The sequence below is a fragment of the Gymnodraco acuticeps genome, unplaced genomic scaffold (assembly GCF_902827175.1).
Source record: "Gymnodraco acuticeps unplaced genomic scaffold, fGymAcu1.1, whole genome shotgun sequence".
Taxonomy (NCBI): domain Eukaryota; kingdom Metazoa; phylum Chordata; class Actinopteri; order Perciformes; family Bathydraconidae; genus Gymnodraco; species Gymnodraco acuticeps.
The window spans coordinates 8,484,901-8,509,674 of record NW_022992351.1 but is presented as its reverse complement, the minus strand read 5'-3'; the positions used below and the strand labels follow the sequence as shown (position 1 = coordinate 8,509,674).

Genomic DNA, 24,774 nt, shown 5'->3' with positions numbered 1-24,774 from the left:
ATTTCCAGATGCAGATCGTGTGAATGAAAGAAGTTATAACCAAGTGGTAGGACACAACAATGATAGAACTACAAAATGTATGGTGGATAGGACACTGTTTCATGCACATTGTAAAGAGTGATTAATGAGGACTGAAACCTTTCATTTTGGGGGGGAAACCAGTAATTTAGTTAAATTGTCGTATCTTTTCTCTTGCTTTTCTATTTTTTATGTTTTTCAATACCTTATATGTTTTGCTCCTTTCCTTAGTTCCTGGCTCTATCATTATTGTGCAACTGTTTATGCCAGAAATCATGAAAAGATACAAAATATAGTTAAATGAATGCCAAATAAAAAATGAAGCATTACTGAATAAAGAAGAAACATTTCAAAACTACAGTAAGTGGGTATGCAATAAAAAAATCAATGAGTCACTATTGATTCCACTCTCTTATTGATAAGATAATTACATTAATGAATGTAAAAGCTTGTTATCTGGTGCCAGTCTTATGCGTCATTAAGGAAATTAACATGGCTCAAAGTTTATAAAAGTTAATTGCTTAAAACATGTTGTGTTTTAAAAGTGTCCGGTCTCAATGTATATATATATTCAAACGTAGCCTACTTATTTGAATTAAAAATAAATGTTGAGCAAGCACAACACAGTAACCCACAGATCGCCTCTGGGTGTTGTCAGGACTCAGGAGTGAGCTCTGCTGCACCTTTAAACTCACCCAACTGTGACAGCAAGGTTTGAGTCATCAAAAACAATATCAAGTTACTCTTTATTGATGAGCCAACATTTTTCCGGTATGAAAACATTTCCGTTTCCATTGTTACATTCCTCCGACAATTCACCACATCATATCAGTGTTTTCAGAGCGTTAAAATGAATCCCGATGTTGTGTATGGTTACACACTTTTAAGTCAAAACAGAACATCCCGTTAAAACGTGCTATGTTCATTTATCATCAGACAAATAAATACCAAAGTCACTTTAACCACGAACGAATTGTGGTATTCCAGTAGTTAGACAAATGATAATGTGGTTCTAAGTAAACGAGGAGTCCGCTGTGCTGCATTAAAATACCTAGCAGAGGATGGTTTCGATCCATCGACCTCTGGGTTATGGGCCCAGCACGCTTCCGCTGCGCCACTCTGCTGTCTGGAGTGACGCCATGAGTTCAGCAACAAAATATAATCTGTTTGAATGCCTGATATATTATGCATTTCTTCATTCATTGTTCTAACAATGCACGTCTAAACCTTCTTATAATACATCCGTGGTCTAAAAACCCATGTTATATTGAGTAACCTCAAATGTACAGATGTCCCCTAAACACATCTCAAGCCCGTCGGACGCAGCCCCCGTCAGCCAACAGAGAGCATGGTGCTCCCATGTATGGGACGGACACAGGTTATGAGAAGATTGAAATAATTCGTTTTTAATGTTAGTGTTGGAACTGCTAGGGGGATTGCCAGTGAAAGAGAGGCTGTTGAGAGAAGTTGAGGAAGTCAAGCAACATTTTTGACTCAGTAATGTAGCCTACATGTAGCCTAGGGAGAAGCCTAGATCGTCTACTTTAGTAAAAGTCGAATATTTTGTTACAAGTGAAATTGCTGCAATCAAAATACTCCTCAGTTATAAGTACAAAAGTATAATATAATCATAAGTACTCATTATACAGATCCGTCCATTTCAGAATTATATCATGATTTACTCCGGGTGTAAGTGTAACTAAAGTCTTATCAAAGTGTTGTTTATATTTCACATTATTAATCAAAATCTGCAAAGTAACTTGAGTAAATGTACTTAGTAACTTTACACAACTGGCAAAGTAAAGATAATAGTCTATTATCTACCGGTAAATCTGACTGTGTTTTTAAGAATGCACATTGTTTGTCCCGATAAGTTAACCAGTGACGCCCTTAGATTGACTCTCTTTTGGTGAAATAATAAATGAACTTTAATGACTGAGCTGAAAGGAGAGGTAAAAACAAATCATGCAGAGAAAAACATACTAGGTTCATTCATCATCAGCAAATCGTGATAATGTGTCAACTGTGCCGCTTCAAAACACCTAGCAGAGGATGGTTTCGATCCATCGACCTCTGGGTTATGGGCCCAGCACGCTTCCGCTGCGCCACTCTGCTGCGTGGTAGACTGTATGACTTCATTATAAAAAAACTTCATTTGAATGTCGAATAATATTTAGTACTTAATTGATTGTTCTGTCGATGAATGTCGGACTAAACCGTATTATATTATTCATCCCAAATGTACAGATGTCACCTTAACGCATCTCAAGCGTGGGACGCAGCTCCCCAGCCTGCCAGAGAGCAACGTGCAAACAGATGTGTTTCCGACACAAGTTTTGAGAAGATTTTAATGAATTATTTAGGCCACTGGGGCTTCTTACACCATAAACATGGGCAAGTCATAAATTCCAGTTGAATTAAAACCGGCTTTCCATTGTGATCATTACACGTGGGATTATTCGATGTTAATGTGTTTGTTTCAGAGAGTGCCCCTCTGCTGGCAGTCAGTCAACCCAGATGGGACTCCAAACCACTTGCACCTTTACTGTCTGACTTTGTAGAAGGGAAGAAAAAAAGACCATAGTGTAGTGTGACATTTTAATGAAAAGATCAGAGCTATAAAACACGGTTTGTCTTTAAGAAAGCATATTGTTTGTCCTGAAAAGTTAACCATTGTCTGTTCTTCCACTGATAAGGCAAGCTATCTGAATTCACTCACTTTTGGTAGTAATAATACATTAACAAGGCTTTTACTGACTAAGCTGAAATTGTTGACAAATCTAATCAAACACAGAAACAATATTAGACAGAAACACACAGATAGGACATATCTAAGGCTTATATTTTAGTTTCATTTTAATTTTTTTTATCTTGGACTAAGGTGATTAACAAGACAAATACAAATCTAATTACAATAACTACATAAACTTACTCTGTAAATGATCAAACATACATGGTCCTATCTAGTTTATTACACTTTTGTTGCTTCCTCTACAGGACAACATGCACTGTTTAGAACTTTGCCCTCTCACTCCACAACAATGTCCAACTCCATCTAGACTTCTGTTTAACGTCACTACGCACAGTGGCGAGCTACAGCATAGGTGGAGACTGTCTCACCGTGAGACAACTGAAGGAGAGAGGAGATAGGGAGGAGAGAAACATTTATATGCACAGGTTTTTTGGTTGTCTATTTTGTCAGAGACTCCTCTCTGGGATTATAAAATCAAACCTGGCTTTTGTCTGTTGGCGAAACATGATTTGTCTTTTGATACCACTTGGAGCCGCTTGGATCTGAAGGAAGGATCTACAGCAGATTCAATCAGAAGCCCAGGGACCTCTGCACACAGGAAGGATTGATTTTTTTTATCAAGAGGGATGTGCCATTTTATGATTTGAGATTTGTTTAGTTTTTTATAAAGCTGGAATATTTGCATTAACTACTGACAAGAAATAGACCTCGACTTGGATCTATTTTCTCAGCGCCGGAAACAATTATATTGATCACACTCAACTTGCATATTTTTTTTCTCAGGGCTTCAGTAGGTCCGTGGCATTTAAAAAAAATATATAATAATTATAAAAACTTAATTAAGACTTTTTTTGCTGATACAGCTTGAGCACACAAAGGTAATTAACATCAACAAATCAAACCCTTCAGTCCCAAAAGGATCGTGATTAGGACCTGAATGAGCATGGACTTATCAAATTATATTCTTTACAGCTGTTATTATGCCAAAACAATATTAAGATTAAAATATTAAAGATATGGTAATGTGTTGTGAATTTTAAATATATATTTGAATGTCTATTCTAACAACATGGGAAACACTGTTAAAAATACAATTGCAGCATTTGAGCAATAGGCATTGAAAAATATAAGAGCTGGATTTTCTGACTAAACAAATATAGAAGCTAGTTAATTGTTTATGTCGCTGCTAGATTTAGCCATGGAGGAGAGGAGACGAGCGGGCTACAACGTTCAGAGGGAAATCCTGGACGAAGGAGCCGTGGATGAGATGGCAGAAAAGTCAGACTCAAAAACATCTTTGTCTGAGAAGCTTAAAAAGTCAATGAGGTAAAGTTTGCTGCATCTCAACTAATCTCTCTAAACACACTGAGACATGTTCCGTCCTTTATATGTTCATTTTGTATCAAAGCATAAAGCACTTGGGACACAATAGGAATAAGTGAGTCTTCAAACACCAGATATTGTATTTATATACTAAAGTCATAGAGCTGTACTTGTTAATTATCCCCAGCCCCTGATAACTTAGACTTAATTATAACAACAATTTTCTCTTTGTACGTAATATGACAGTCAGCAACTTGTGCAGTAACACATTTACTATATCAAACTATACCATGGTAACATTGTATACTGTCTTTCCACATTATATACTTTATTTGATTCCCACTTTGCTATCTTAATACAGACAACACTACTTAATCGCAGCATATATTTATCTGCCGCGATTAAGCATACATGATGCCCCTTTAACTCTTTGTCATTATTTGCTCTTCTATAGCTGTATACCTCTTTTTGTACTTATCTTTATCTGCGCCTAATTTTGTATTCCTGCTGCTGCAACACTTTCATTTTACTTCGAATAATCAATAAAGGATTATCTTATTTTATGTCAGAATATTTTTATTATCCTGTTGCAAAAGCCTGGGCTATGCATGTCAATAGGTCTTTCACTCGTTCCACTTTTGTCCGCATTTTAGATTTAAAGTCAATCACAAAATGTGTTTTTTGTCTGAGAAAAAAAGCCACACGTCATGTCTTTTAAATGTAGGAATAGTGTTAAGTTAGTTCTCGAATGATTACCAGAGGAAGCAGAGAGGATAAAGATAATTTATTAACTTTTTGTTGTATTAAGATGAAAAAAGATAGGTCAACATTAGTGGCAAAGTGACAATGGCCTCAAGGTGCCTTATACAGACTTAACACGTATGCTGATGGATGTCTTAACACAATTCACAAAATGTTTCTGTCTCTTTTTTTCTCTGATACACACACTAAGGTGTTCTGGTCCCAGGGTGAAGAGCTGCCTGCTGGGTAGCTTTCCTGTTGTATCGTGGCTGCCTCGGTACTCTATCAGAGAAAACGCCCTGGGTGACCTGGTCTCTGGAATCAGTGTGGGAATCATGCATTTACCGCAGGGTGAGGCTGGAGGTTCAGGAGATCAGTTTAGTGGAGGGGTCATTTGGTAGAAGAGATAAAAGAATGAATGGAATGATCATTTATTTAAAATGGTAAAATGCAGGTTCTGCATTACCCTGATATGTTGTTATAACCCTTTTCTGTACTTACTATCTCCATATGCTTTCCTTGCAGGTATGGCCTATGCCCTGCTAGCATCTGTTCCTCCAGTCTTTGGCCTTTACTCCTCTTTCTACCCCGTCCTTATCTACTTCATCTTCGGCACCTCCAAGCACATCTCAATCGGTTTGTACTTTACCCGTTGCTGTATCTGCACACAAGTTGTTTGGAGAAGGGGGATTTAATCCACCAGAATGTTGTTTGGACAAAAAAAGAAAAACAGATATAGGTTATCAAACAGTCTAAGGATATTCATTTGTCCACTAAAAATATACGTTTGACATGCTTGTTTTTAAAGCTTGAAAACCTGGTCTCAAATAAGAATAAAAACTACTCTGATATTATAAAAAATGTCAGCATTAAAAAATAACTGTTGCACTTTGAAGATTGTGTTAGTGTGGTCTGATCAGACTTGATGAAAAGTGGCATCTCTATGTCAGCATGAGCACATAAAACCATACCATTTAATAAAAATAAATCAGTTTAGCATGGTAGACTTGTGAAGATGTATCCCTGAGCCACACAAGTGCCTTGTAGAAGAAGACTGTCAAAGGCATGAGTGAATATGACATTTATCTTTGGAACTGCCCGAAATGTATGATCCAACTTCACAACTCCTTTTGTATTGCTCATTTCTGATTGGTAGGTGTAAATACAACATGGGCAAAGACTTAAAAAAAGTAAATGTTGAGAGAAACATTAGGTTTCTGTTCAAAGGTTCAAAATATCTCTGAAAATGTCCAATGTATTTTTGAATGCTGATTAAAAATGTGTGTTTATGTCTCTGTCTCCCTTTTTCAGGAACATATGCGGTGATGAGTGTGATGATAGGAGGGGTGATAGAACGATTAGCCCCAGACTCCAACTTTATGGATTGGGACAATGTGACCAACTCTAGTCAAGTCAACTTTGACTTACGGGATGCAGAGAGGGTCCGAGTGGCAGCAGCAGTAACCTTCTTGTCTGGAATATTTCAGGTACATTTGTGTTTTTGGATTCTCTGATTTGGAAGTGAAATATTTAGAATGTATCTTCTCACTGGGTTTTTAATGATTATTGGAAATAGATGCTATCATAACTATCAAAAACCCCTGTTGTTTGCAAGAAATGTATGTTTGACAACTACTTAAATCTTGCAGTGCTCTCTGAAGACAGCCAGTAGCCTACATTAACGAAGGCTTTAAGCCTTATAGGCTTATTCATTTCAAGGAATTGTATTGTTTAAAAGCATGCAGGTGGTCTCTAAACTACATTTTCAAACCTTGAAATTCCATATCAGCATATAAGTACTAGCCTTCACCATGACCTTCAGCTAGAAAACTCCTTAAGAAACAATTTGATCACTAGTAACCACAAAGGCTGGGGTTAACCGCAATTAAAACCAAAGAAGAAGGAGGAAAATACGTAAACCGGTGTCTGAGCATGCGCAGCAGGCACCGTTTAGTTGCGTGTGCTCAGGCGCTCAGGTGAATTGCTGCTGAATTGCACGTTTTAATTTTCACCATTTTGTGATATCTTTATAAAATAATGACAAGGTAAGTTATCAAGCAGTTGTTTTTGTGTGAATGTATATTTCTGACAGCTGGCTCGCTTAGCTCGTGCTAGCTAACGTTAGCTAAATATTAGTTAGCTAAGGTTGAATGTGTTAAGGAAATAATTATCATAGACGCCAAGATGTGACATACATACAGGACAAACCTTCATGTCTGTTTTACCTCCTTTAAGGACACAGGCTGCTTCAGCCAATAATGTTATTGTTCCCATTCTGTGACCGGTCAATACTGGGTCACAGATGGTCTGTATTGTGGGTACACTGCATGGGACACTTCCTTCTCTGTTGTCTGAGGACTCCAGGGCATGACATATGCAAGGCCATAAGTGGCGGAAGCTGGTAAATTAGTGTGCCCAAACTATCTAAAGCTATCTTATCAAAACATGTTGATGACTCTCTGTGGAACCAGTTAAACTCAGGAGGTGTGGTCGCTCCTACGGGGCATCGGGTTAGACTTCAATGTAAATTATATCTCAATCATGTATTGTATTCTGGATGAGGGGATGGACAATAAACACAGGGACCTTTTTCAGCTGGTAATTTGTATCACATGTATGAAGATCTATAGGTTACTTGCGTAACCCCAGTTCTCAGAGTAACATGAAGTGAGATGTCTCACTATGGGATGCGCCTCATCGCGGAGCAAACAGAAGCATCAATCTCATTACGCCAATCCTGATTGGCTGGAGATCTTGACGTCAGCGTCAGGGAAATCACCCCCTATAAGTAGCTTGCGCCACAACGCATGCGCCATTCAAAATAAGCACCTCTTCTCGCTTCACCATAGCAAGGAGGGCCGTCTGGTGAGACATCTCACTTCATGTTACTCTGAGAATTGGGGTTACGCAAGTAACCTATAGTTCTCATTCATAACACTCCGTTCGATGTCTCACTATGGGAAATTGTAGCTCCCGTATTGCCAGACGAGCTTATCTCGAAAATCACCAAACCAACCAGAACTTAACAGGTAGAGCTCTGACTCAACCAGGTGCCCAGCACTGCTTGAGTCACACTGGGAGCAGAACGTCCAGCCTGTTAGGAGGCAGACAAAAGTGAGCGGCGAGGACCAGCTCGCCGCTGCACCAATGTCTTTGATGGGAGACATCCTGGACAGAGTCCAGAATGCAGCCAGACTCTGAGTCGAAAGAGCTCGCGGACCCGAGGGTGCCTGCGAACTCTGACTCGTATGAGCCCCAAAGCAATTGCTTCCACAGACCAGTGGGAGAGCCGTTGCTTAGTATAGGCTTGCCCTTATAAGGGTTAGCCCAGGACACAAGGGGTTGGTCATTATGACAAAGCACCCTTGATCTGTCCCTGTACGTGCGTGAAGCACGGGCTGGACACGGCAAATCCGGCCGCTGTTCCCCGGAGGAATACAGTGGCGGGGGGGATGCCTTAATGTCAAATGTGGTACCCGAACCGACCGCCTTAAGATAAAGGCAGGGTCAGGCTTCAACCACACTCTGTTTGCCCTGGGGCAAACTGAGTGCATGACAACTGTACAGATAGTGCATGAGTGCCACTGGCTCGCTTGGCAGCTGCCAGGGTCAGCGTCATGTCACACTGTATTTAGATTGTACCACTCACGGGCCAGGCCCATAGAGCCAAGCGCTCTGGGTGTGGGTGAAAGATCGCCCCCCCCCGCTTGGGACAGTATGTCCCTGCGTAGTGGGAGCTGCCATGGCTGCCCGCACAGCAGCTGATATATCTCCGCTAGCCAGTACATAGCTGGCCAGTGCGGAGCTATCAGGATAAGTGTGTGGCGTTGCTCTCTCACTCTGGCCAGAGTTGGGGGTATCAGAGCCAGGGGTGGGAACGCGTACAGAAGGCCCGGGGGCCAATTGTGCGCGAGTGCATCCACGCCTAACGGTGCATTTAGATCGCGCATCGAAAAGAACAGCTGACACTGAGCGTTGTCTTTCGATGCGAACAGATCCACCGCGGCTCTGCCGTAACGCACCCACAGCTGGCTCACAATCCTTGGATGTAGAGTCCAGTCTGCATAAAGTGGTATACCTCTGGACAGTAGATCTGCCCCGAGGTTCCTCACTCCCGGTACGTGCGTCGCTCTCAGAGAGAGGAGACGCCTACCGCTCCATAGGATAAGTTTGCGCGCCAGTGTGTGTAACTGGAGAGAACGCAAACCCCCTTGGCGGTTAATATACGATATTGTGGTCGTATTGTCTGTCCTCACGAGGACGTGATGTCCCCTGAGGAAAGGCAGAAAGCGTTTTAGGGTGAGAAATACCGCTAAAAGCTCCAGGTAATTTATGTGCGCCCGCTGGAGGTCTCTGCTCCAGAGACCCCTCACCGGGCGACCTTCATAAATACCTCCCCAACCTGTCAGACATGCGTCCGTGGTGACCACTTTCCGTGAAAGGACAGCACCCATAGGCACACCTCGTACTAGAAAAGTCGGGTGCAGCCAGTGGCGCAGTGCCATTACGCATTTCACAGTAACCATCACTCTCCGCGCGCCATGGTGCGCAGGGTTTAGTTTTAGGGCGGCCACCCAGCGCTGAAACTCCCTCATGTGTAAGCGTCCCAGTCGTACGACCAGGATGGCTGACGCCATGAGCCCCAGCAATCGCAGGCATGATCTGAAGAGAACATGTTTGCGCAGCTGGAAAAGAGCGAGACAAGCTCTGAAAGCTTTCACTCTATCTGCTGACAAGCGAGCTGAAAAGGGCACCGAGTTCAGGTGTAAACCCAGGAAGAGTATAGTCTGCGCGGGGCACAACATGCTCTTCTCTGTGTTTATTATGAAACCCAGGTTGAGCAGGTGCTTTACGAGGACATTTGTCTGCGTAACAGCCTCCTGCTCCGACTGTGCGAGAAGCAGCCAGTCGTCCAGGTAGGTCGCCAGGCGAATACCCTGTTGTCTTAACGGGGCTATCGCGGCTTCCGTACATCGTACAAACACCCTTGGACTGAGAGACAGACCGAAGGGGAGTACTCTGTATTCATAACAGATCCCCTGAAATGCGAATCTCAGATATTTCCTGTGTGGGTAATATACTGGGATGTGAAAATACGCATCTTTCAGGTCGACTGATGTGAACCAGTCGTCTTGTCGCACGAGCCGCAGCAGAGATGTGTGAGTGAGCATTCTGAACTTATATCTTCTTAGATATTTGTTCAGAGCCCTCAAATCAAGTATTGGCCGAATTCCGTTCCCTCCCCGTTTGGGAACGAGGAAGTACTTGGAATAGAAGCCACCCTGACTCTGCTCGGCGGGTATAATAGATATAGCCCTCTTTTCTAGGAGAGAGAGAATCTCTTTCTCCAGAATATGGGCTGACTCTCCTCGGGCCTGCGAATGCAGAATGCCCGAGAAGCGAGGGGGGGTGACAGCGAATTGGAGTCTGTAGCCCCGTGTTACTGTCTTGAAAACCCAAGCAGATGATGTGAGCATCTTCCACTGCATGCTCCTTAGAGCCAGTGGAGATGTCACATCTCTTCCCCTCTGAGTCTCTATTTGTTGTGTTATGGGGCCCTCTAGTGTCTGAACACAGTGCTGCCCCCTTTCGACAATCCCCACCGACACTGCGCATGCGCATGACGGTGGTGCCTTCACAACCCCAGCCGGCACTGCGCATGCGCGTGGCGGTGGTGCTTTTAAAACCCCAGCCGGCACTGCGCATGCGCGTGACGGTGGTGCCTTCACAGACCCGCCTGTAATCCGCCTTTTGAGAGATGCCGAAGCTGCTCTCAGAAGGGGAACAGTTGGCGGGCTGTTTATTGGTTTTATTGTTTTTCTTATCATTTTTTTGAGCTGCGCCCTCGGCCTGAAGCCTGGATGCGTCAGCGGCAAATGTTTAATGACAGAGGAACAAACAGATTTGTGACATGTGTTTTTTGCGGACTTGAGGATGGTGTTGAGGCATCTCTCGAGGCGGCGGGAACACATTTAGAGCTGGGGAACCGTGGACTTCCAGCTCTGTCACGGAGGGGAGAAGGAGGGGCTGTCACGCCGCTCGCTTCTTCTTCCTCGCCTGCTGGCCGAAATTCTGGGTTGGCTGCGCCTGAGCTGCAGCCGGAACCGGAGATTTTCTGGGCCAGCTCGCCCTCGTCTCCAGCCTGGGCTGGGGACTCGGGGCGGGCTGCGACCTCTGCGTTTTCGGTGTTTTAAACCGAGCAGGGTTCAAGGCAGCTTGGGCGAAGGACTGCTGCTGCGAAGGCAGCGGCTGGACCCTTCGAGTGAGGCAGAGGTGGAGTGCCTCGTCCTCCCTCTTTTTCGACTCACACCTCCTTTGCATGGAAGCAAGAGCGGAGCCGAAAATTCCCTCGGGAACGATGGGCATATCCAGCACATCCTCCTTTTCCCGGTCTGGGAGGTTGGTGAGGTTGAGCCATCTCGCTCTTTCCTGCACCACCATGATCCCCATTGCCTTACCCGTGGCCTGGACGGCGCAGCGTTGGACACGGAGACAGATGTCTGTGACCGCCGCCATCTCGTCCAGAGTGGCTGCACCCGGGTTACCCGACAGGTCCTCGCAGAGCTCCGCTTGGTAAGCGGTTAGCAGCGAGGCCACATTCAGGGCCCTGGCGGACAACGCTGCGGCTTTGTAGGACCGTTCAGTCATTGTCGACTGAAATCGGTCCGACTTTGCCGGCAGCGTGGGGTTCCTGCTTGGTGACGGGCCCATCCTCGGTAGGAGGTGGGCTGCTACCAGCGGTTCCATGGGCGGTATGCGGAGCAGGCCGAGCTTCTCCATTCCGTCACAGTCTAGGGAGGAGGCACCCTGGATTGGGACCTTGTTGCTGAAGGGCCGGTCTCTCCACGAGACCGACACCTCATCCAACATCTCCGGGAAGACCGGAAGGAGTTGTCTCTTTGTCCGCGCTGCTTGGGGAAAATGTTTCCCTTCGTAGCGGGACCTGGAGGTCTCCTTGGCCATTTCAGGCCACGGGATGTCGAGTCTGGCCGCAGCGCGTTTGCACACGGCCTGCAGGTCCATACTCAGACAGGGCGAAGCTGGTATGCTATCGTCTGGGAGAGCAGCCCTCGCTCCAGGCTTTGCAGCCTGAGCCGATGACATGAAGATGTCCTCTTCATGTTCATCCGACTCGGAGAGGAGGAACACCGAGGCGTCCTCTTCGTCCTCGTCGTAATCCAGCTCGAGGACATCCTTCGCGGGTGAGACCATGGTGAGGTCTAACTGGGAGCCCCAGCTCGTTAAAGCGTGGGGTCCCGTTCCCGCGTGTCTTGCCGCCACCGGGTCCCGGCCTGCCAGGGCGCGGGAATCCGGTTCTGCGGCCATCGCAGATACTGAGCCCCAGACCGACATGGAGAGGGGTTCACTCTCTGTGGCAGATGCCCCCGCGTCTTGACTGCCGGCCGGCAGGTCAGAGGACATGGGGGGGTTCCTGCTCCGACAGGCTAGCTTGGCGTGCTAGCCGTCGGCGGAGGCTCTTTACGGTGAAGCGGACACAATGTCCGCACGAGCCGGGGTTGTCGATAGCGCCTCGGGCGTGTTCCAGCCCGAGGCAGGACGAGCAGACCTGGTGTGTGTCTGTGCCCGAGATCTTCAACCCGCAGCCGCAGAGTCGAGCCACCGAGTCCCTGACTCCTCTGGTGTGAGGGAGAGGGGCGTCCATCTTGTTCGCCTCGTGGCGTGGAGAGGACCCGCTCTCAACAGGTAGGTTGGGAGAAAAAGAGGTAACCACCCTGTCCTTAATCCGGAGAAAAGGACGGTGTGGGTCTTTTATTCCCAGAGAATACTGACTGGTGTGGCAGTATGCTCCTTTTAATCCTTTCCTCCTCCGTGGGGAAGAGAAAAGAAAAGACTTCCTCGCTACCGTGGTGTCGGTAGTGAGGGAGCAAGCTAACGCTAGCTTGAAAAAATCAGACCTAGCTTACTTTCCGGGGAAAGAGAGCGGCGAGGTCGATTTCAACAATAACTAGCGTTAGTAATTACCGTCTTCCTGCGAAGCAGAAGGAGTAGCCGGCAAGCGCCCGTCGACCGAAATGGATATTTGGGTTCAGTCTGTGGACCGTGAAGCTTGTCCGGCTACCATAGAGATGTGCTCTGAAGCGAGAAGAGGTGTTTGAATGGCGCATGCGTTGTGGCGCAAGCTACTTATAGGGGGTGATTTCCCTGACGCTGACGTCAAGATCTCCAGCCAATCAGGATTGGCGTAATGAGATTGATGCTTCTGTTTGCTCCGCGATGAGGCGCATCCCATAGTGAGACATCGAACGGAGTGTTATGAATGAGAACTGGAAAACAAGGTGCAAAATGGTACTAAATCAGACGATCATAAACACCATCGTGAAAAAATACTTAATGAACTAAGGAGAAAAAAAAACCTGGACAAATCCCAGACTCAGCCATGGGGCGTTTTGAGTCTGTGACCGAGCTGAGTCTCATTGGAATATAAACGTGCTCTCTTTATGTTATTTATATATTTATTCATTATGTCTTATGTGTATTATTAATGTAACTTGTGTATATCATGTACTGCCAGAATAATTATAAAATAAAGTTTTCAACAAAAAAAAAGAACCAGTTAAATGGGCTAGCAAGAGACAGGCTCTCCAGAATTGACGTGGCAACCCACCCGTGCAGTCTCACCGTGACTGCCGTGACTTGTGATGTGAATACTCTGGCCAGGAACTCCAAATAAATCACAGTGGTTTTGACATCAAAGCTCCGACTCTTCCCGTGTCTCCTTCCTGAGTCGGTGACTCCACTGCACATGCTACACAGAAGTTTCCTCTACAGAATGAAAGCATCGTTCGTGTGTTTACATTTAGTCTCTGCTCTGCTTCTTCTTTGTATCTGAAACAGGTTGTCTCTTTCCGAAACATTGTAAGATTAAATTAACTCCAGTGGTGAAAGTGTGCATATATATAGATACATGTATGCAGTGGTGTAAAGTAACATTGCTCAAGTAGCCTACTGTACTTGAGTACAATGTTGTAGTACTATTTTTTGCTACTTTGTACTTCTACTCCACTACAATTCAGAGGTAAATCATGTACTTTTACTCTACAATATTTATTTTGTTCCTTTAGTTTCTTTGTAGATTTTGATTTTAAAAAAACGTGAAATATAATCAACTTTTTAAAAATACTTTAGTTACACCTGGACTCCTGGAGTAACATTCACAAGCTACCCTGCAGTATACAAAGTCATTAAAACTAGCTTTGATAACACTTTAATGCATCAATAATTATAAAACATATCATATATATTATTCTGAAATGGACCAATCTGCACAATGAGTACTTTTACTTTTGGTACTTTAAGTATATTTTGATGCTGATACTTTTGTACTTTTACTAGAGTAACATTTTTATTGCAGGACTTTTACTGTAACAGAGTATTTCTACACTGGTACAGTACAAGATCTGAGTCCTTTTTACACCTCTGTTTATATATGTATGTATATTCCGCTCTGCAGGGACGTGCACAGACATTTGGAGGGGCTATTGCTCTAAACTAGAAAAAGGGCCCTGCCCCCCCCCCCCCCGAAAAAAACATAAGACCTTTTGAATTTTTTTCTTAATGAAATCCAGGGAAATCTTTTGTTTTGCGGTCCATATCTCATTAAAATATCTAATGTTACTAACTATTAAAGAAAAAATGGGGACAATTCTGTTTTAATGTAGGCTAGTTTGACCATTGTAACTTCTGTGCAGACATACAGTACTGATAAAATAGGGCTTCTAAGTAATTTTCTTAAATAAACTCACTAATTAAAGGTGGGGTAGGTAAGTTTCAGAAACCGGCTTGAGTGCACTAAAATTTGAAAGTACACAGCCGAAAAGAATCCGCCCCTTCCTTCAGACTTCCTTACAGAGCACCTCCTCCAACACACATGAACGCGCAATGCACGCCCAATTACGGCACACCCAATGAGGGCACGAGATACATTTGTGCGTGCACAAGATGGAAGGCTGACAGACAGGGCGGCAATCCAATCCGTTTAGCCGGCCCGGCTAAACGGATTGGTTGTACTTTTTACAGTATTACAGGTTCCACAGATGACATTTTTTTATGGATTTTTTGTCAAAGCACTTAGGATATTCATTGCTATCGGGATGTTAAGAGCATTCCATGGAATATAACAAAAAGTGTATCTCGAGCCGGTTTCTCAAACTTACCTACCCCACCTTTAATTAAACCAGTTCAATACGCATTATTCTTATTATTTTCATTCTTTATGAGCGCAGTAATGGTAAGGTATCTAATTACTTATTTATTTAGTATTCCATAACTTAATAACAGAGATGGTCAAACTAAAGTAGAGACATAGCAGAAATCCTACAATTGAAGCGGGACAGTGAAGTGTTCTCCGTGAGAGGGCGATCAAGAAAAGAGAGAGAGCGGCCCTGTTGAGGGAGTTTACGGAGCAGATGAAAAGACACGGAAAGACAGAAGCACAATAACAAGTATAGCCTATTTAGATTGTTTTGGTGTAAATAACCAACGGTGTCAAGAGGAAGAAAAGTCCCCTACTCTAACTGCCATGAGAAAACTCAAAATCAATTTAAGCATATTTAAAAACGGGGACATTTCCGGGGACAGATTGACCCGGGGATTTGCCACCAAAGCCAGGTGGGCATTTGGTATGATCACCATAGCCATATGAGGCCGGAGGGCTGTCCTTTGCTTTCAGCTGTCAGATTGTAAACAAAGTCACGTGACTGGGGGCAGATGACAAGCGCTGACAAGGTGTGTTTTATCGCAGCGAGATGCTACAATACTAATTGTGGGCTTATCATGTTTATTCGGCCACAACAGAAAAAACATAAACCTCTTGCTCTCTCCAGAGGGGCAGGTCAGCCAAAAATGGCAAAAGGGCCATTGCCCTGGCAACATTAGCCCGTACCTGTGCACGTCCCTGCCGCTCTGTATCCTGTGAGAATGTGCTGATTTCATTCCTCTCTTGAGCTATTATGTGCTGTACATTTTCCGCTTGAATAATTGAATGCATAATGGAATAACTATAAAATAATGACAGCATCAGTGCTTAGACTGGTTCACTTCTGAGGAAAACAACAAGCGATTTGTTTTCTTTGCAACAGTGGCACCAACAGGACACGTTAGATGAAAGAAAGGTCATCTGTTTTTACTTTTACATAAAGCTTGTGTGTGTTTTTTATTCTGTATTATGTCTGTAGATTATCCTCGGTCTGGTCCAGTTTGGTTTCGTTGTGACCTACCTGTCCGAACCTCTGGTCCGAGGTTACACCACAGGAGCTGCCATCCACGTCATCGTGTCCCAGCTCAAATACACCTTTGGCATCAGCCCGAGGAGATTTAATGGACCCTTCTCGTTGATATATGTAAGAAAGATGACATGCTGATCACCTGCTTGCTTCTACATGGTATTTATTTCTAAAAATGTATAAAATAATTGATATTTCCAAAGCAATTTAGTTTTTTAGTCAATGTCAACTGTAAACCCTAGACTCCTAGAGTGTCATCAAGCATCATGTGCAGGGAAATATAATATCTATAATAATTATAATAATATATATCTGCAAGCTTTTATCTCAACAACATGAAAGCTATCATTGTAGACATTTGATTCTGCCTTGTGATGACCGTCAGCACTACTGGCTATATACTGTATACTGTATACTGAATACTGTATACTGTGTAATATAGCCAGTAGTGCCGACGGTCCTCTCCATAATGGACCAGAATTAATTCATCTTATTATTTCTTTCTTTCCAGACTGTGTTGGAGATATGCTCTATAATTCCAGAGACAAACATTGGTACTCTTGTGGTCAGTATCGTCGCTATTATCGGCCTCATACTCGCTAAAGAGCTCAATGCTTACTTGAGTAAAAAACTACCTGTTCCTATACCCGTAGAGCTGATTGGTGTAAGTATACAAAGACTTATAATATAATGTATTGACATTTAGTTCCTTGCAAGTATGCACATACTATCACACTTACATCCAATAACACATCTGTGACTATCTGTTTCTACAGATCGTTGTTGCTACAGTGATCTCCTGGCAGGTTGACTTGCGGGCTAAATACGGAGTGGAGGTGGTGGGACTGATTCCCTCGGGGTGAGACGCACACACACAATAAACATAAAGGACTGTGTGATTACACGTGAGAAGGGAGTGTGAAATATTAGATATATATTGAGTCTTCTTTTTAGTGTTTTCAAAAATGACTGGCGTTAATGATAATACAAATCTGTAAGTAACCATGATTAATCACAAGTTTGACTAGTTTTGACTTGTATAATAGGGCGAGATAAATACATGGTTGGTCCAGTTTCTCCGCTTTCTTTGCCTTTTCACTGACATGCAATTCATAGTAAAAAATCTGCGGTACATTTACGGTGGGAAGTTGGGGTTGAACTTGGCTATGTGATGAATTTGTGTATATTTATTTTAAGGTTTCCTGAATTATCGCGAGGGTTCACATTAACGTTGAAAACCCAAATCATTTTCTATCCATTTCCATCAGCCTCCAGCCGCCGGTTCTCCCGACCGCCTCCCTGTTCAGTCAGGTGATCGGGGATGCCTTCGCTCTGGCTGTGGTTGGCTACGGCATCGCCATCTCACTGGGAAGAATCTTCGCCCTGAAATATGGATACAAGGTGGACAGCAACCAGGTAGGGAGAGGGTGGATGGAGTCAGAGTAAACTGCTCTTTGAAGGCGTATCTCTTGTATATAAACAGGGTGTTTTCTTTGGTTTAGGAGCTCATTGCCCTGGGTCTAAGTAACTCCATCGGGGGGATTTTCCAGTGTTTCGCCATCAGCTGCTCCATGTCCCGCACCATGGTTCAGGAGAGCACAGGAGGGAAGACTCAGGTTTGTATTAATAATGCTGCTGAAGTGCCCATGAGTAAAACATTGTGAGAGTGCTCTCTGTATAATTTCTGATATTGGTGAGCAAAGTAGATCTTATATGAGACAATTACTTTCTTTTTTAAATACTAGCATATTTTACTTTTAAAGTGTCCAATACCACACAAATTATTTTCTCACCTACCCGTGGAAGTATCCATGCAGATAACAAAAAACAAAACAATTTGCTTGGTTATGCCATTGCAGGTGTATAGAGTTGTTTTTTAATAAACATAACTTTTAATGACACTCAATGTATTTTGTAGGGGGGAGAAACTTGTTTATATTACATAAATAACCATATTTTCACACTCTTTTTAAAATGTCCACTGTATACATTTTATGCTGATTTTGTATTGTATGTAGTACTTAAACGGTCTGGGAGTACATTCCCTTAAAACCCAAATCATCACATCAGTAATGCTGCTTTTGTTTTTATTTTATTATTTAGAATGCATTTAATTTAACGTTCTATTTGGCCATTACCTGTACTCGCTAACGATGCATCTTAATACAGTTAAAAAGGCTGGGATATCTTATTTCCCAATTCAATTTAATGATATCTTATTCTTCTCCTAAATGTAGTCCACAGAGCTGAACACATTTCATCAACACTTGCAAGACATGCTGATTGGTTTGCATGCCTCGGATTCTTGATAACTTGATTTTACTTGACAAGGATTTTTCACAAGATACTTTTTCTTGTCAGTGTTTTCCTCCCATCACTTTACTCTGCCCATAGCTCCAGAACTGGGCTATCTTAAAGGTTAAACGAAATGTAAAAAAAAACCTGTAATAGTTAACGTTGCTCTGATAAGTGGCATCATTAAATATCACTTAGGGAATTGATTTTCGCTCACATCGTTGAAATCCACCTACACAAACAGTTTAGCTGAGAGGCTAAACGATTTAGTCAGACAACACCATTAATCAGCCGAGGAGTGGAGAGGCTCTAACTGATGATGCCTCGACTTCTCCTCTCATAATCACGTACCTATTCACTCTAGTAACCATTACATCATTCATCTTTCCTTCTTCTTCTCTAACTCGCCTTCCTTGATCTCTCCTGATTCCCATTCATCATGCCTCTATCTCCTCTTTCTTCGCTGCAGGTTGCTGGAGCTCTTTCCGCCATTATTATCCTTTTCATCACGCTCTGGATTGGAAGACTCTTTGAAGATTTGCCAAAGGTACTGAGTGCATGTGGATGTTCACATATGTGCTGAAGCATGTGGGTCCAAGAGAATGTTTTTGTCAGATGATCAAAATATGGGCAACAGCTGATGTTGGGTTGCTTTAAGACAGATAACTCTTCAGCTTCAGACTAAAGCCACTGGCTACTTTTGAAAACAAATGATTATAACATCAGGTTTGAATTAATTTATCACACTTGTATTTGTTAAGTTATTCATCGGGAACAATCCCTTTTAATTTCTGTAAAGCACTGTTACAATTTGAATATCATAAAGACTGCCATTTAGGGGTTTGACTCTTAGCCATTTGTTTGCAGTTTATTCAACAAGAACACATACAACTTTAAAAATCCACGAGAGGTTTATCTCAAACTAGCTCACCTTCATGTTTTAGGCCTCAAAAGTGATCCATATAAATTATTATATTTGACTCACTGTGCAGGCAGTGCTGGCCGCCATCATCTTTGTTAACCTCCATGGCATGATGAAGCAGTTCTTGGACATCCCTGTGCTGTGGAGGAGCAACAAAGTAGACATGGTGAGTATGATAAGAAGAAGAAAATAAAACAGTTTTAGGAACATACATTCCTTCATATGTTGGTAACAAGATGTACTGCACCAATGTGCATATCTTCCCTGAGCTTCACTAGTTATTTGTGAAAGTTGTTCAGACCAACAGTTTCTTTAATGAAAACTTTTCAGAACAGGATATCTTTTACACTAAATTATATTGCCTATTCTTCAAAGATACTGTGGTATTCGGACTTGCTAATATAAGCATGATGTCAGAAAAGAGTCTGCATAATAACATGCTAAGCAGTTAACAAGCTAAACTTTGAATACTTAACATTAGCAGTAATGACATTTTATCACAGCTTAAGGAGCTATTTGCTTGGTTTGTGACAAATTGTGAGAAATATGCTACAAATAAAATAGGAAATGTAGGCTATGTTTTCTCATTCCACACATGACACAGTGTACAGTATATGCAGCAAAAGCCCATATAGTAAATGAAATACACCTGAGACAAATTAGCTTAAACTGATTTGGCTACATTCAGGATTTAGGTAACAACACTAGCAAAGTTGTCTTGTTTTATTACATGCGTTGCTTATCAATCTCCAGCTGATCTGGGTGGTCACCTTCATCTTCACCATACTCTTCAACCCTGACCTGGGACTGGCCGCTTCCATCGGCTTCTCCATGCTCACCGTCATCTTCAGGACTCAGCTGTAGGAGCACATTTTTACACACTCACAATAAACACACATAACGTTTGTTTGGTAGGAAATTGTTTCAAGTTAAATATTAACCCTCTTTATTGTTGTGTGTACTCCAGACCAACATACTCCATTTTAGGGCAGGTCCCAGACACTGACATCTACAGGCCGCTGGAGGGCTACAACCAGGTATGGCACAATATATTTAAATAACCTCTAATTGGTGACTAATGGCGCATTTCCACTACAGCGCGGAGCTCGCTTTAAGCGTGCCGTGCCTAGCCCGTTTTTGGTTGCGTTTCCACTTGGCGTAGTTCCGGCTAGCGGGTACTATTTCACAGTTTTTCTGGCCCCATAATGGCGCATTTCCACTACAGGATACTCAGCCCGACTCAGCCTGGTTGTTGGCCCGGAAAGAACCTCGATTTTATTTTATTGTTTAAAGCGAGCTCCGCGCTGTAGTGGAAATGCGCCATAAAATCGAGGTTCTTTCCGGGCCAACAACCAGGCTGAGTCGGGCTGAGTATGCTAAACTAGAGAGAGAATCGCTGGCAAGGGGGCTACAACTACAACAAGATGAACATATTTGACCGTGATTTAATTGTAATACACGTTTCAAAATGATGCCGAAGTAACAACATACTGATACCGGTTAGTAAACACCATGAATTAATGCTTTGACAAGTCTGCAGACAGACGGCAGGCGAAAAACCTTTTAAAATGCGTGTTTTCTGAATGGAGATCGGCTAAGCTAACGCAGTATATGCTCCGACCGTCCACACTCACAACAACGGCCTATACAGACATAAATAAACCAGCGACTGTATTTGGCATGACACAGGCAGTCTGTGGTTTGTACTTGTTTAACTTCTGTCTAGTTTCTGAACAGATATGAGGAGCTGTGAGCTTGAGTGCTAACAGCTAACGGCTGATGTTGTTTTTCTGTGGTTCGCATTGAAGATACACTGCGTTACTATAGTTACTGCCCCAGCTACTAAACTGTAATGGAAACGCAGCATAAAGTGAGCCAGTTCTAACAAGGCCTAACGAGGCCTAGCCATACCGAGCGAGGCCCTGAAATGCGCCATAAAGTGACTAATGTCAGTAGGCTAAAGGTTTTAAACACACACTTAGGAGTATATAAAGCCTACTGACATTGTGTTTCTTTTGTCCCCGACATTATAACCAAGAGTCAAATATAGAGGTGTTAATGGGAGTTATGTTCCTCTCTGTGACTCAGCAGAACACACTGCGCTGTTGAAAAACAATGCTGCATTCCAAATACAAACCATTTTATAGTATATAGTATAAGTTATAGTATAAGTATTATTTACTAACTTCTTTTATTTTTATATTTTTATTTCTAACTGAACTACGTCCACTGTTGGGATATCTTTATTTTTGAAGGGAGAAATCTGTACCTTCTGTATATCAGACAATAACATGAAATATCGGTGAAAATGAAATAATACAAGATATCACAGATACTCCATTTCTCACTGTTCTTTAATTGATAAGATAATATAAAAGGTACCGTTGTGTTTTTTTTGGGGGGGGGGGGGATTTTCAGGACTTATTCAAATCACATTGATAAGATTGTTGTTTAAATAAAAGAGCAAAGAAACAATTTAGATCGGACAACAAGTACGTTTCTCTTATGTGTTAAAGGTACATCTAGAATTAAAACCACCTGAAGATTTAATTTTGCAAGCTTTTTGGCTATTTGTAATATCTTACCATCAGTAAGTTTTGGTCCTACTCGTGTTTTAAGCCTTAAGCGTGTTGTCGCTATTGTTGGTATTTATGGCCTGTCGAAACGTTGACAACCTTTGTTTGAAATTGCTCTGAAAGTTGGTGCCCTGAGGATGCTTTCTTTTTTGACCCCCCTCTAGGCCACTAACCTGAATACAGACAGCTGTGGTAGCTAGTTAATGGATCACTTGTCTTGGTGAAATGTGGTCCCCTGAGGATGAATTCTACTTTATTTTGTGTTCGGCTGTTGTTCCCTCTACCGCCACCATAAGGGTTTACGTGAGATGTCTCAATCACAGTTGGATGGATTGCTTTAAAATGTTGCACACGCATCCATATCCCTCTCATTGTGGATTGTAATAACTCTGGGTTTAGTGATAATAAGCTATTTTTAGCATGCTAACACGCAACACTAAGGTGGTGAACATATTAAACAGCAGAATTGCTTAACATTAGCTTTTTAGCTGTAGAATTTACCCCATAGCATGTTTAATGAAATAACTCACTAAGTGACCCGTTGATTTCAGGTGAAACGGGTGCCAGGGATTCTGATCTTCCGTTCCTCTGCCACTCTCTACTTTGCCAATGCTGAGATGTACCAGGAAGCCCTTGGAGAGAAAGTGAGGCCACACACACACTCACACACTGTGGTGGGAATGTATTTATCAAATGTGGATAGAGAATCAAACCATTCAGCTGTCTTTGTCGTATTTTATTTCTTGCAAGAAAGTTCAGTCAGTCATACAGAGAGCATACAGTCTGCAGAGTGAAAGACGAAGAACAAAGTTTGGGTTGCATAATTCAAACACAGAGAGAGGACAAAGGGAGGGGTTGAGCTTGGTGATAATGAAAGGAGCATTCTGGAAGTTAGGGAGTTAGGGAGGCCATATCAGGATGTTCTCAGTTCACCTGAGTTGAAGGTCATACTGTTGGTGCACATAGACTGTAACTAACAACACTGCAACAAATCTTCTTAATAAGGAATCTTCCCAAGCTTAGCTAAGAAGTGTGAGAAGTAGTAAATATAGATAAACATTAGCAAATAAGAATCACTCAATGATATTATTAAAGTAAGTAAGTGAGTATAATATTGTTCTATTACACACACACACACACACACACACACACACACACACACACACGCACACACACACACACACACACACACACACACACACACACACACACACACACACACACACACACACACACACACCACACACAACCTTATCATAAACCTAAAACTGTGTCTGCACCCTCAAACAGAAGTGAGAACTGGCAAAATGTCATCACAAAGACACACTGGGTTAAAAATGCATATTAATGTATATGTGTGGACCCCCGGACGGTATCATACATACAAACACAACTTGATGGACACACAAGCAGAAATGTATACAGACATGTGAACACACCACAGCAACGCACACACACACGCACACACACACACACACACACACACACACACACACACACACACACACACACACACACACACACACACACACACACACACACACACACACACACACACACACACACACACACACACACACACAACACACACACACACACACACTAACTCCAATAATCTCCTTTGTCCCATTTTCAGTGCAATTATCTCCTCTCTTACAAACATTATTTCTGACACACTAATAACAGACCTGACATTTCATCATTTCACATATCATGTCCGTGACAGGCATTGTTCAAAATGTCACCCCACCTTTATTCCCTTCTCCCTTCTTTCGCTAAACTTTTGTTTAAACACTTCCCTGATCTTCTTTCCTCCCCCCTCGTCTTCCTCCTCATCTTCTGTCACAGCTCTTTGGGGGGAAATGGGAAGACAGATTGTGGGAAGGTAAAAACACAATGACAAAAGATGGAGGTGGGGTGAGAAGCCGAGATTGAATACGAGTGGGAGATAATGGAACGTCTCATTCATTAAAATGTCAGCACGTCAAAGCCGCTGGGTCGCTCGTTTCTTTCTAATCTTTGACTCTTAAACAAGCCTCCATAGAGCCGTTATTGACTGGCAGAAGCTGCATGTCTGGTTACAAGATGAGGAATGCCCACCAGATGAATTCCGGTCATTTTTGGGGTTTAGATGATGTCTTTTTTCTCCACCAGTCTTAGTGGCTTGAATTTTGGGATTATTTTATGAATAATAGTGCAAGGTGCTGGGAGAATGTGGGATCATTCACTGCTTGTTCTCACAGGCAAAGCTGAAAGGGGATATTTATGCTGTCATTGCACACATTATTGATTTGTACTACTTTCCCATCATGCTAATAAATTGTCCCAATGAATGAATGTCCTATAAATTCCTTAGAAGCATTTTTAAGATGTTAATTGCTATCAATTTAGTTTTGAAGAAGTAGGAAGGCTTAAATGGCTGTTATAATTGTGATCCACTTTGCAATTGCCATGCAGACATTTTATTCAGGGCATCAAAAATAAGCATTGAAGATCTGATTGGCTCTGGACGACTGATGACCATGACCTTATTTCTGTCATTTCCATTTCCTGGTTGGCCATTAGTCCTTAGTTATGGACAATTCTTGTGTTATGTACAGACTGTGTATGAAACGTATATAAATGTGGGGACTTGGTTATTTCCTTATGACAGCTCAACAGAAACAGATAAAGGACAGGTTCACAGTTGTTCTTGTCAGTCTTCAAACACTAGTCAGGTGCAGCTAAGATGATATGTAGAGCTGTGCTTGTGACTGAATGTTGTTGGCCTGTGTACAGAACAGTATTTGTAGTATAGTATTTTTATTAGCGCTATACGCAATGTTGTCATTTCATTTTTGTGGATGGGAGTTCAGTGCAGTTTAAAACATTTTGTCATGAATGACATCATTAAAGGTCCCATGT

General features: G+C 42.6%; 1 protein-coding gene and 2 non-coding genes across 4 annotated transcripts in view; 1 reads left to right on the top strand and 2 right to left on the bottom strand.

The window, feature by feature from the left end:
• Positions 1-1,070: 1,070 nt before the first annotated feature.
• Positions 1,071-1,142, bottom strand: trnam-cau. Its single transcript has one exon. It is a non-coding gene; the product is annotated as a tRNA-Met (tRNA).
• Positions 1,143-2,061: 919 nt separating this feature from the next.
• On the bottom strand, positions 2,062-2,133 carry trnam-cau. The gene has a single exon. It is a non-coding gene; the product is annotated as a tRNA-Met (tRNA).
• Positions 2,134-3,212: 1,079 nt separating this feature from the next.
• The window catches only part of LOC117541872 (solute carrier family 26 member 6-like), a 30,552-nt gene continuing 8,990 nt past the window's right edge, over positions 3,213-24,774 (top strand). Inside the window, exons 1-15 of one of the 2 annotated variants that reach the window (XM_034209140.1) lie at positions 3,213-3,648; positions 3,961-4,096; positions 5,046-5,185; positions 5,360-5,470; positions 6,146-6,321; positions 16,030-16,194; positions 16,589-16,741; positions 16,854-16,936; positions 17,346-17,493; positions 17,580-17,693; positions 18,842-18,919; positions 19,365-19,460; positions 20,048-20,154; positions 20,262-20,331; positions 22,422-22,514. In XM_034209140.1, coding sequence (XP_034065031.1) covers positions 3,969-4,096; positions 5,046-5,185; positions 5,360-5,470; positions 6,146-6,321; positions 16,030-16,194; positions 16,589-16,741; positions 16,854-16,936; positions 17,346-17,493; positions 17,580-17,693; positions 18,842-18,919; positions 19,365-19,460; positions 20,048-20,154; positions 20,262-20,331; positions 22,422-22,514 — 1,662 coding nt within the window. In that variant the 5' untranslated portion in view covers positions 3,213-3,648; positions 3,961-3,968. Of the gene's footprint in view, positions 4,097-5,045; positions 5,186-5,359; positions 5,471-6,145; positions 6,322-16,029; positions 16,195-16,588; positions 16,742-16,853; positions 16,937-17,345; positions 17,494-17,579; positions 17,694-18,841; positions 18,920-19,364; positions 19,461-20,047; positions 20,155-20,261; positions 20,332-22,421; positions 22,515-24,774 lie in introns of both variants that reach the window. The other variant, XM_034209139.1, reaches the window with a different exon arrangement.